The sequence below is a fragment of the Aotus nancymaae genome, unplaced genomic scaffold (genome assembly GCF_030222135.1).
Source record: "Aotus nancymaae isolate 86718 unplaced genomic scaffold, 86718_ANA_hifiasm-v0.15.2.pri h1tg000029l, whole genome shotgun sequence".
Taxonomy (NCBI): Eukaryota; Metazoa; Chordata; class Mammalia; order Primates; family Aotidae; genus Aotus; species Aotus nancymaae.
Window position 1 is genome coordinate 67,645,001 of NW_026988442.1, and position 12,356 is coordinate 67,657,356.

At 36.1% G+C, this 12,356-nt stretch overlaps 1 protein-coding gene across 8 annotated transcripts in view; it reads left to right on the forward strand.

Moving 5' to 3' along the window:
- The window catches only part of ZEB2 (zinc finger E-box binding homeobox 2), a 132,880-nt gene that overhangs the window by 94,830 nt on the left and 25,694 nt on the right, over positions 1-12,356 (forward strand). For 6 of the 8 annotated variants that reach the window (XM_012473444.3, XM_012473446.3, XM_012473447.3 and 3 more), the window contains exon 4: positions 216-287. The exons of the other annotated variants lie outside the window; for them this stretch is intronic. In XM_012473444.3, the coding sequence (XP_012328867.2) occupies positions 216-287 (72 nt within the window). The remainder of the gene's footprint in view (positions 1-215; positions 288-12,356) is intronic. 8 annotated transcript variants of the gene reach the window in all.

The window sequence follows — 12,356 nt, forward strand, 5'->3', positions numbered from 1 at the left end:
CACAGCTTGCAGTAATGCTTAAAGTAAATAAGTTCTTGTGCAGCTAGCACTATTGGTTTCATTCAATTGCCTGAACAAAGCTATTGTTTAGAGGTTTACAACAAGCCTTTTCTCTGTTTCCTTTAAAAGAATCTTCCTTGTTCCTGTGCTTGGCATGCTTAGTATAGTAAGCCTTTCTACAATTCTCAAATGCTAAAGATAATTTTCCCCCACAGAAGAAATGAAGGAAGACTATGACACTATGGGGCCAGAAGCCACGATCCAGACCACAATTAACAATGGTACAGGTGAGTTATGTTTGCCACGCTCGGACCGTATTTGTCCTGTGTCATGCGAGTTTAGTGAGGCAGGGAAAGAAGCACTGACCCATCCATTTGTATCTCCATGACTTAACAAGTAAGTCAGACTTTATAGGTCTCTGGTTTTGTTTCAGATCAAAATTTCCTATATTTTGGTATTTTACTAAGCAAATATATCTTTCATTCTCTTACCCCTAATTTGCCTGTGAAGCTCAGGAATACTTAATTCTATGAAAGGATCCTTTCATTACATGAGTTGGGTTAATTTCTAGTAGTATTTTTATTTTAAAAGACTGCAAAAAAATTTTTTTAATTAGGATATGATATACTTCTACTAGCCACCGCTTAATATCAGTCACTGAGAATTCAAATGATATAGTGTAAAAATTTAGATATAGTGTAAAAAATTTAAAGTTTTAGATTATAAAACTTTTTTTCAGAAAGACAAATTTCCATGAACTTAATTAATCATCTGAGTTCCTTTTAATTCTTCCTTCACTTATAATCCTCTGCATCCTTGAACCCTTCTAAATAATGTTTTTCAGGCAGAAGTTTTAGAGAAGCATTGACAAGTTTACTTATGTTTAATGAAACTAAAACATTACAGCAGGAAGGTAGTGAGTGGTATTTTGTTTTACTCTGCTACTGCAACACAATGGAGTTTCAGGACAACTATGATATTCCATGTTTTTTCCCAAACACTCAATGGCATCTTCTCTCACATTCCCAACACAAATTTACATGTTTATCTCTCTTTTTCTAGATGAGACTTTTTTTTTTTTTTTTGGTGTTTCAAACAGTCCTCTACACTACCATCATAAATATTAGCATAGCGTCCACTATAAAATTATCTTCCGAAAGAAAACAAACAAAAAATCACCTAACTACTTCTACTCAACACATCCATGAAAAAAAACTTGAAGTTTTATGAAATTCAAAAAGCTAAGATGATATTTATATCAACCGTTATGTTGATACACATCATAATAAACTGCTCGTGTTGTGTTTCTGTTTAAAATGAGCTTATTAATAACTTAAAAGCATACATTCACTTTCCTTGGTATAAAATAAGGGAAATAATAAAAACCTATTGTCACTGTATTTATTCGAATAACGTCAATTTAAGGTACAAAAATAAAACTGTACAATATATTATTCTAAAAAAAGTATAGACTCAAGCACCGACAAGCCTAATTTTTACACACAGCCTGACAATGACTAGATTGTACCCTTGGGCAAGTCGGTCTTCCTCTTTGGAACTCAGTTTCCACAACTGCAAAATGAATAGATTGAACTAGTTTCTTGATAAGAATACTTCTAGTTTTAATATTCTGTGTTACACGGATATTAATCACCACGTAAAAATAGAAACAAGATAAAAATAACTTCATGTTAAAACATTTTAATAAAGCGATACCATGAATTAGATACTTTCTATAATGTCCCAACTCATGGGATCAAAAATGGCTTTAAGTTCCTTTTCAAGATAAATGTTAAATTTCAGCCTTCAGCATAAATAAAAGCTGATTTTTATTACCCTTATAAACACTTAAAGTGTCACAAAAGAAAATTTACCCCACAAGTAACAATTTGCTAGCCGTTGTATTCACTTACAGCTTAAAGTGAGGTTAATAAAAATTGCTTCTATTCAGAAGATTTAAAAATCAATCTCGAATGTCCTTTCACCAGGCTTAAAAGACCCCTTTTTACTCATAATACCTGCTGTACCTTGTAGTTCATATGTGTTCAGTCAATAAATAAATCAATAAGTATTCATTGAGGGTATTCTATATAGTCACTGTTGTGTGCATGTGTGATGGAAGATGGGTCAGGAAGACTAAAACATGGTTATCATTTAATTTGGAAGGTGAGACTAATACACCTGAAAAAAATAATGGTGAACAATAAGTGAAAATGCATGCTAAATCTACAACAAATGGTAGGAGCCATAATTATTTGTTTTTTGTTGTTGTTGTTTTGATTTGTTTTGTTTTGCTTGAGACGGAGTCTCACTCTCACCCAGGCTGGGGTGCAGTGGCACAATCTTGGCTCACTGCAACCTCTGCCTCCCAGGTTCAAGCTATTCTCTTGCCTCAACCTCCCTGGTAATTGGGATTATAGGCATGCACCTCCAAGCCCAGATAATTTTTGTATTTTTAGTACAAATGGGATTTTGCCATGTTGGCCAGGCTGGTCTTGAACTCCTGACCTCAGGTGATCTGCCCACCTCAGCCTCCCAAAGGGCTGGGATTACAGGCATGAGCCACTGCACCTGGCCCATAATTATTTGAATTTCAGAAGTAAGAGAAAGTCTATGGAATAGGCATTCACATCACGTTTTGTGAAGGAGGTAGAATTTGAACTAAATACATTTTCAATAGTCATGGAGGAGTGAAGAAGGGCTTTCTAGCTGAAGAGGAGTCTGTAAGCCAAGAAGGGAAAGTATGACATCTATTCAGAGGATAGTGAGTAAAGGGTTTTGGCTGAATCAGTGAGTCCTAGGAGGCAATTTATGGGAAATAAAGCTGGACATTTAAGTTGAAGCCAGATGGTGGAGAATATAAAGCACCAGACAGAAGAGTCTGGGTCATGTTACGCTACCATGAATTTTGTGGGTGAAAACCAGACTCTGAGAGACCAACTGAAAGTCACTGTAGTTATCCAGGTGTGAAGTGATAAAAATCTTGTCCTAAGGTGGAGACAGTGATGAAATTAGCAACATGACTTCTTAACAAGCAATTGATTCTCTGAATGATGGAGGCAAAATGGCCTCAGAATTACAGATCTACAGGTTTAGAATATAGCAGTACTTGCTATTTCTAGATTTACAGAAGGATCTAATTTTGAGAAGATCTTGAACCAGCCTTTAGACATAAGTATTTTCATATAAAAGATATATAGATATGGGAATATGGGAATGTCCTTTGGAAATGAGGAATTGAAACCTAAGAAGTCAGGGCTGGAGATAGAGATTTGAGAGTTATGCAAATATACTCAGATGGTGTTAGACATCATAGGACTATGAGATTTACAACTGAATGTGTTTGTTGAAGCAAGTAGAAAGCTGAGGCTGGGGTCCCTGTGGGTGGGGAAGAAAATCAAATTCATTGAAAGAAAAAAAGGTTATAAGACAAGAGAAAAAAATTAAACATTCAGAATCAAAGTAAGAGAATTTCGTAAATGTAAGAACTCAGTTAAAAGCTTCAAATAATTACCCTTAAAAGAAAGTTGAGCAAATATACTGGACTTAGTTAATTAGAAATTTACTAGTGATCTTCAGCTTACAACTCTGCCCCTTTAGAGAATAAGTACATATCTTTCTTCCTAGCTACAAGTTTACCACACCACTTTCTTCTCCCTGGCATCTCTTTGGATGCCAAATACATGTGGAATTGAAATAATACGTATTTTCTGGTCGAAATTACATCTAAAATACCATCTTCCTCTGCTCCCACGTCCTACTCATCAAGATCCTGCTATTGGCCGCCCTTCTTCTCCAGGCATCCCACACTAGAGTGTCTTCCTCCAGTGAACCTGTGGGGTTTGGGCTCCTTTATTGCCACGGATCCTGGAATGGTCTCAGTCACAAAGTGTTTTTGAGGAGATGAGCGAGTGAATGGGAGACAAACAGCACTTGCACTTCCCTTTTGTATTTTTAGGTTGCCAAATTTTTTACCCCTGGCCTGAAGTAACCAACCAGATATTTCCATCTCTCCATGATTCCAGTCATCCAAACTTGAAAGCCTTAGTTACATTTGACTGTTTTCTGGCCCTCATGTCCTCCTCATGTCCCAAATCTCTCCTAGAACAGTTTCCTCAATGTTCAGATTCCCTTCTTGGAATCCTGAATTGCCCCTTAGTACCTACAGGACATTCTTCAGTCTGATAATTAGTGCCATCCATTTTATACCAACAGTGCTCCATTCTTGTCAGACCAAATCCCTTGGCGATAGCAAAAAAGAACCACACTTATACCAACCTCTGAATCTCTGCCCATGCTATCCCTTCAGACCCTAATCCCCCAGCTCCTTTCTTCCAGTCATCCAAATTCTCCCCATCCTTCTGTTCTTCAGGTCTACATCACATCCCATTTCCTTAATGAGGTCATCCTTGAACACTCCAAACGACAGCAATCTCTTCTTTTTCTGAAATCCCACAGCCCTAAAGTGCACACCGCTAACTTCAGCATGTTTAATTGTTCCTCTTTGTATTGTTTGCCCTTATTTCATCTAGTTGATTTCATGAAGACAAGAGGTTTCTTCAGCTGAAAAATGAGGGTGGATTCTCCTGGTATCTACCTCATAGAATTGTTGAATAAATAAATAAATAGTTAAATAAATAATGAAGCCAGGTGTGGTGGTCTGGCCCATACTCTCAGCTACTCAGGAGGTTGAGGCGGAAGGATGACTTCAGTCCAGGGGTTGGAGGCTGCAGTGAGCCATCATCTGCTACACTACAGCCTGGGTGACAGAGCAAGACCCTATCTCAAAAATAGTAACAGAACAAGACCCTATCTCACAAATAGTAATAATAAGAATGTATATGTTGACATTAGTAAGCGACTAAAAAATGTTTGCCCTGAGGAAAAAACTATTCCATTTTGCCTCAACATACCCAGTTATATAGCAGGGAGCACACATGTTAGATATTATGATTGGTGAAATGAATGAATGAATCAGCGAATGAATTATTTGGTGGAGAAGAAATGGATTCTGATAAAGGAAGCCATAGTAGGGAAAATATTCTCTGTGAAGGAGACGAAGTCAGTATCTTTAGAGAGTGAAACCAGGATCTAAGTCCTTGAAGGATTTTTGCCTTGTTGAAGGCAAGGAAGAATAGCCTAGAGTATCACTAAATTTTTTTTAACAATAAAGTTAGATAAACTGAATGGCAAAATTGATTTATAACACAAAGCAGTGCAAACATGGATTTATATTAATAACTTTCCACACTGCATAAGTTCACTGGTTTTAATGTTTTTTCAAAAAAGAAAGAAGATTATAATGCTTTCACACCTAAGATAAAGAATACCTTTTAACAAAGAACCCTACAACTTTCAGATGTTAATAGAATTTAAATTTAAAATGAAACTTATTAAGTAAAATTTTTAAGAATGTGTGAAAAAACTATTTTCTAAGAAGAGTAGAGAAATGGAAAAACTTGGAAGCATTGTAAGTATGAGTTTGCCCACGTGCTAGGAGTAACAAGGAGCTTCTTAGGTGCATGGTGATTATTAGCATCAATGCAGTTCCATGTGCATATCAAGATCCAAATAGGGCCCTGATGTTTTCCTCTTTGAATGTGTGAAAGTTATATTAACTCAGACAATCAAGTACTTCCAGTTATAAAGGGCTATTAATAGCCACCTGCACCTGCGCTTCCTTTGCTAAGTGGGGAAAAAGTACCTTACATCCAGAAACTGGGTAAGGCCAATTTAGGCATCAGTTCTTAATCTTACATAACACAATGAAATTCTTGTCCAATAACTAACTGTATCAACTCTAACTATAGTGACCAAACTTGTTTCCAGTATTCGAAGAATAATACATAAATTATTTTGCATATGAGAGGCACTTGTTTTGAAAGGCTCCAGATTCTAGAGAACAGTAACTACATTTGAATTTTATCTCTACCAATTACTGGTTACATTAACTTAAGTATGTAATTGATAAGCCTTCATTTCTACATCAATAAAGTGGAAATCATGATTCCCTATGTACAAGGCCTCACTGTAGAGATCAAACAGCATGTCATTTTTATTTATTTATTTATTTTCTACATTAAGAAACTCTTTTCTTTTTTTTTTTTTTTAATTATACTTTAAGTTCTGGGGTATGTGTGCAGATCTTGCAGGATTGTTACATAGGGGTACACATGCCATGGTAGTTTGCTGCCTCCATCCCCCATCACCTACATTAGTTGTTTCTCCTAATGCTATCCTTCCCCAACCTCCCCATCCCCTGCTATCCCTCCCCTAGCCCCCTACCCCTCAACAGACCCCAGTGTGTGATGTTCCCCTCCCTGTGACCATGTGTTCTCGTTGTTCAACACCCACTTATGAGTGAGAACATGCAGTGTTTGGTTTTCTGCTCTTGTGTCAGTTTGCTGAGACTGATGGTTTTCCAATTCATCCATGTCCCTGCAAAGGACATGAATTCATCCTTTTTTATGTCTGCATAGTATTCCATGGTGTATATGTGCCATATTTTCTTTATCCAGTCTATCATTGATGGGCATTTGGTTTGGTTCCAAGTCTTTTCTGTTGTAAACAGTGCCACAATGAACATACTTGTGCAGGTATCTTTATAGTAAAATGATTTATAATCCTTTGGGTATATACCCAGTAATAGGATTGCTGAGTGAAATGGTATTTCTACTTCTGGATCCTCGAGGAATCACCATACTGTCTTCCACAAAGGTTGCACTAATTTACACTCCCACCAACAGTGTAAAAGCTATTTTTTTTAACTGTATTTTTATTTTTTCTCTTTCTTTTTTTATTTGAATAGGTTTTGGGAAACAAGTGATGTTTGGTTACATGAATAAGTTCCTTAGTGGTGTTTTCTGAGATTTTAGTGCACGCATCACCCAAGCAGTGTACACCATGCCCAATGTGTAGTTTTTTATCCCTCATCACCCTCCTACCATTTCCCCAAAGTCCATTGTATCATTCTCATGGCATGTCATTGTTAAAGCACCCAGTACAACAACTAACATAGACTAGATGCTGATCCTGTTTTGTTCTGCTAGTTTGTTTGTTTGCATCTACTAATAAACTTCAAACTATTTTTGTTCATTAAGAAATGAATACATTGTAAACTGTCTTCTCCATTCACACTGTTCCTCCTTACCTTCTTCTCTAGAAAACAAAAATACAATATTTAACAAATTTGTAATGAAAGGACTAACAATTTTGAGGGCCTTTGCCAATTAAGTTCTTTAGACATTCTGGAAAAAACACAGACAAGTTGTAGGACAAATTATTTTCAGTACTCTGGCATTTGAGGTTAAAATATGAAGGTTAAGAACTAGTATAGTTTTATATCTGATTTCATCTTTATTTAGCATCCCTTCTTTAACTGTGTAAGAGGAGGATTTAGTAGTATTTATAGTGATTACGTGCAATAATGATGAAAGCTGTCAGACTTTTCTTTTCTTTGACAACTGACTTACATCAGGAATCATATTCTTTTTAAAAATTTATGATTGACATGTAACAATTCTACTTATTAATATTTGTGGGGTGCAACATGATGTTTTGATACATGTATAATTTGTTTAATTATTACATCAAGATTATTAGCATATATCTCCTTAAACATTTATCATTTCTTTGTGATAAGGACATTTGAAAACCCCTCTTCTAGCTATTTTGAAATACACACGACATTATTGTGAGCTCCAGTCATATAATAGACCAATATAACTATTTCTCCTATCTAACTGTAGTTTTGCACTTATTGACCAAACTTTCACTATTCACCCTTCCCCCTACTCTCCTCATCCTCTACAATTAGCCTAAATGTCCATCAACAGACGAATGGAAAATGAATGGTATATATTCCCAATGGAATACTATTCAGCCATTAAAAAGAATGAAATCATGTCATTTGCAGCAACATGGATAAACCTGGAGGGCATTATGCTAAATGAAATAAGCCAGGCACAGAAACACAAATACCACATGACCTCACTCATACATGGAATCTCAAAAGTTGTTCTCATGGAAGTGGAGAAAAATCATATATATATTTTCTTCTTACCCTGGGTAACAACCAATAAACAAAAAACAAAAGTATTTGCCCATTGTTAACAATCACTAAAATATATGCATTCAGAGTGTTTGTTATATGTAGAATTTGAACTGAGGCTTGAGAAAGAAACTTTAGGGAAATAGAAGAGTAAGTTCCTGCCATTAAGGAGCATAAAATTTTATGGTGCTGACAAAAAAAAAATTCATAATGACAAGAAGAGAAAATTTAAAAACAAATAATTATAGCCTCATTAGTTATTTGACTCAATGGTCACTTATTGAGATCCTACTAAGTGCTCGGCATTTTGTTAGTCATCACGAAAGATACATTGAGAAAAGAATAGTCACTGTCATTAAGGACGTACATTCAACTGGGTGAATAAAACAATGGTAGATGAATAGGAAATGTGTGTAACATGTTTAATACAATGTTAGAGCATAGTAAATGCTCTGTCATTTCTAGCCATTATTATTATTGATTATATCATCTGGATTAAGATAGTTTATTTGAAATATAGCAAGCTATGTAGGTTCAAATGCAAAGTGTTCAATATTGTAGAGGGTTTCTAACAGTGTAGGGTCAAATATTGTAGACAAGACAAGAGAGGTACCTTAAAGAAATGGCAAACTTCAGGGAAGAGTTTCTTCAGGACAAAGACTTGTTGGGTATGCCTCTGTGCACAAGAGAGAAAGAGGGAAAGGCTGAGATGTAAAAGGAGACTTGGTGAAAGGTGGAGTGAGTTATCAAATGAGTTATAAGAGAATAACTTTAGATGACAACCAAATAATGAGTTTTTTAGCAGTAAGATCAGAAGAAGACAGACTGATAATAGAGAGAATGTAGTCAATTTAAGATGGTCCAAGGAAGGCACACCTTATGGGTTGCTCTCTTTGAAGTCAGTAAGAAAGAGACTAGCAGTCAGCAGTAAGGGAACAGTAATAGAGTTGGAATCTTGAGAAGCGGACGTTCGAGTAATTGTTGTGGGCATTGCATGGAGATTCAATTATTTGGAAGGAATGTCCAGTTTTGAAAACATAGTCTGCAACAAGACTATACTATTATTTAAGATTTTTTAAAAGATATATTTGATACTCTAGGAGCAAAGAAATTGGACTGGATCTTAGTTCAACACGGTAAGATTGATACACGTATAAGGGACAGAGATGAAAGTGATGATTTCAAGTTTCAAAGTGAACTGAGGTAAATAAAATCAGAATGGGTAAAACGGACTAGGGAACTTGTCAGGGCCTGGTTGTCACATTGAAGAACACGTTTCAATGTGTACTTTTGGCTCTTGTCCCAGGGTTAGCCCAGGACCAAGTGTGACCATCCATGTTGCTGGACTAGAGAAAGCCTAAGCACTATGAAGCCAGGTTCTACATGGACTACCTATTAAGTGATTAAATTTCCCAGAATGCAATGGCATCCTAAGGGAAATGTAATCATAGGACAGGTGTCATTTTGCTTGTACTGTACAGGCAATGTCTTAAAACATGATGGTGAAAATGGATGACTTTTGACTTCAAAACATTACAGCTACAGAATGGAAGCTTTCTGAGGGTAGGGCTTAGGTTTGCTCTTCTCCATAGTCCCTCTCAGATGATGTAGTGGTTTATGTAGTGTTCATTATTCGTAACCAGGGTATTTGTTGAATTAACAAGTAAATAAACAAACAAATAAATGATGAGTGAATTGATGAAACAGGAACATTGATTGGAAGCAGTACCATGAATTAAGGAGTTTGTTGACCCTTCCTCTTTGTTCTCTGTGTCAAGACAGATGAAAGCAGGGATGGCCCTGTGGGAAAGGTCTGTGAAGGATGGGATATTCTCAGGAGATGACACAGTTCATTTAGTCTGAAGAAGTGGAGCACATGTAAGAGGATATCATTAAGCATGGGGGGAGAAAAACAAGTAATATGTGAAATGGGAAAGCAAAAGGAACTATGGATAAAGTTCTTTTTTGGTCTCTAGTCCGAAGTTCAGCTTGAGGCATTTCTTGTTTACTATAACCATGAAATATGTAATATCTGCTAACTAATAACTAATACCTGATATTTTAACAGATGTTAAAATATTACCTAATAAAAATTCGCCGTTGCAAGGTGCTATGGAAAGTTATTCCTTATTGAGTGGCTTTGGAAACTTGATTACAAATTTGAAATAGTCAAATTAGGAAATACAATTCTTAAATATTAAGTGGAAATTTTAAATAAGCATCTTGAACAGAGAATTTGAAGAAGTTTTGTATGTTCTCTTTGCCCCCCTAGACCCAGCTCTGGATTACCCAGTTGAAAAAAAAGAAAAAAAAGTAAGAAGAAAACAAGTGTCTAGGATTCAGAGGAGTGGGAACATAAAAAAAAGAGAGAAAAAAAGTAAAAATTTTATACAGACACACACACGCACACACACACTGAAGCAGGCATTTTAACTGACTTTCCCCATATTAATTGTATAGCATATTAATGTTGCTGTTTAGAATTGCTTATAATGTCAGTTTGATCTTTTCAGTATGTAGGGCCTGTTCAAATGGTGTCAAGTCAGGCATGATGAAAAACTAAAAAGATGAGGTTCTCTATTTTGTTCTCTCTTTCTCTCATGTTGAGTCATTATGGTATGTAGAAAGAGCAGTGGGTGAAGAGTCAGGATACATAAATCCTACATACAGCTCTTCCAGAAATTAGTTGTGTAACTTTATATTAATCACTAACCTCACTGTACCTTAGTTGTAACATCTGTTAAATGAGGAAATTAGGCTGGAAATTTTGGACTCCACCCCACCCTGCCCTTTCTTCTAATGAAATTTTACTGGAAGCATGAACAAAAAACAAAAATACTAGACCACACTAGCTGTCATGGGATGGGAGGTTCTCTGGGGGCCTGTGTCACGGTAACATACACAGGGCCAACTTCCTGGGTCTGGGAGCAGCACAGTCACACAAGGCCCAGCACTGAGAAGAGCTGCTTGGTTGGCTCTGCAGTTGCTGTCTTGAAGCTCTTAACAGTTTTTGAGTGAGGGGCCTTACATTTTTATTTCAGGCAACAAATACAGTGGTGCCTGGTGTAACTCCCCTAAACTGGTCATATTAGTGATAACTTTGGCAGCCTAGCAAGCAATTAAGCCTCTTTAACCATCAATTCTGTGCATCACATCATTAGCATAGGGGAAAGTGGGGGAAAGAATAAGAACTTTTTTTTGACCTTTGTTATCCTCTTGGCTTAATAGCTCTCAGTTTCTCCTATTCTTCTTACATGGAGTTTAAATTAAAACTTTTAAATTAGTTAGCTTTCTTATATGAGTAACAGAAGTGATACAAGTTTGATTATAATGTATTTCTCTGCAAGATTTGAGTGGATATATAGTGTTAATCAATTGTACAAAATCAGTTTATCAGATAATTCAGTTAGTACCTAAATACTTAACAAGGAGAGAGTCATACTATTACAAAGCATGTCATTTTCTTCTTGGTTATATCTGTCACATTTTTATAGGTTGAAAGAGTTTTGTCTGCCAGTCAGACATCTGTCATAGAAGTCATTATTTTTTAATTTCTTAGTTAACTTCATACATTGAGTTTTTAAAAATAAGGTGGAGAAAGAGATAGGTTCAGAGGGGAGAAAAATAGAAGCAGTGCTTGGCAGGTGAGAAGGGGGGTGATTTTCAGACTATAATCAGTGAACACCAAGAAGAGCCTGTTCACTTCCTAGCTAATGAATGCTGTGGTTTTATTAGCTTTGTTTGCGATTAGGAGCAGCTATCTTTGCTTCACAGCAAGTGTTCCCACAAGAAATAACTGATATTTCAAGCTCCTTGAATGCCCCCTTCATTCATTCAACAAATATTTAATAAGCACTGTTTTGCTTGTGATGTTGTCTGGGGTTTCCAGGCACCTCCAAAATATTTTCTCTTAATTTGCATATTTGGTTCCCCCATAAGAAAGCTGTGTTATTTTGAGTTTTTAATTGAAAAGAATACAGATAAAATTCTCTAGGCCTATCCAGTGAATAAAAGGCAAATTGATTAAGGTAATTAATTAATTGAAATTATGGAATTCTGGAACCTTGAGGATACCCCAGAAAGCACACCCTGGCTCATTTTACAGATGAGGCAATTGAAATTCAAAAACATGAAATAACTAAGCCAAAATGAGGAGTCCAAGTACCCTGAACCTTTCCTAATCATTCAATTATTGCATAATAACTATGACCCAGGCACTATGCTAGGTGCTGGTGACACAAAGCTGAATAACATATGGTTCATTCCTCTATCAGTTCACAGACACGTAAGAGAAAGATTATAATGG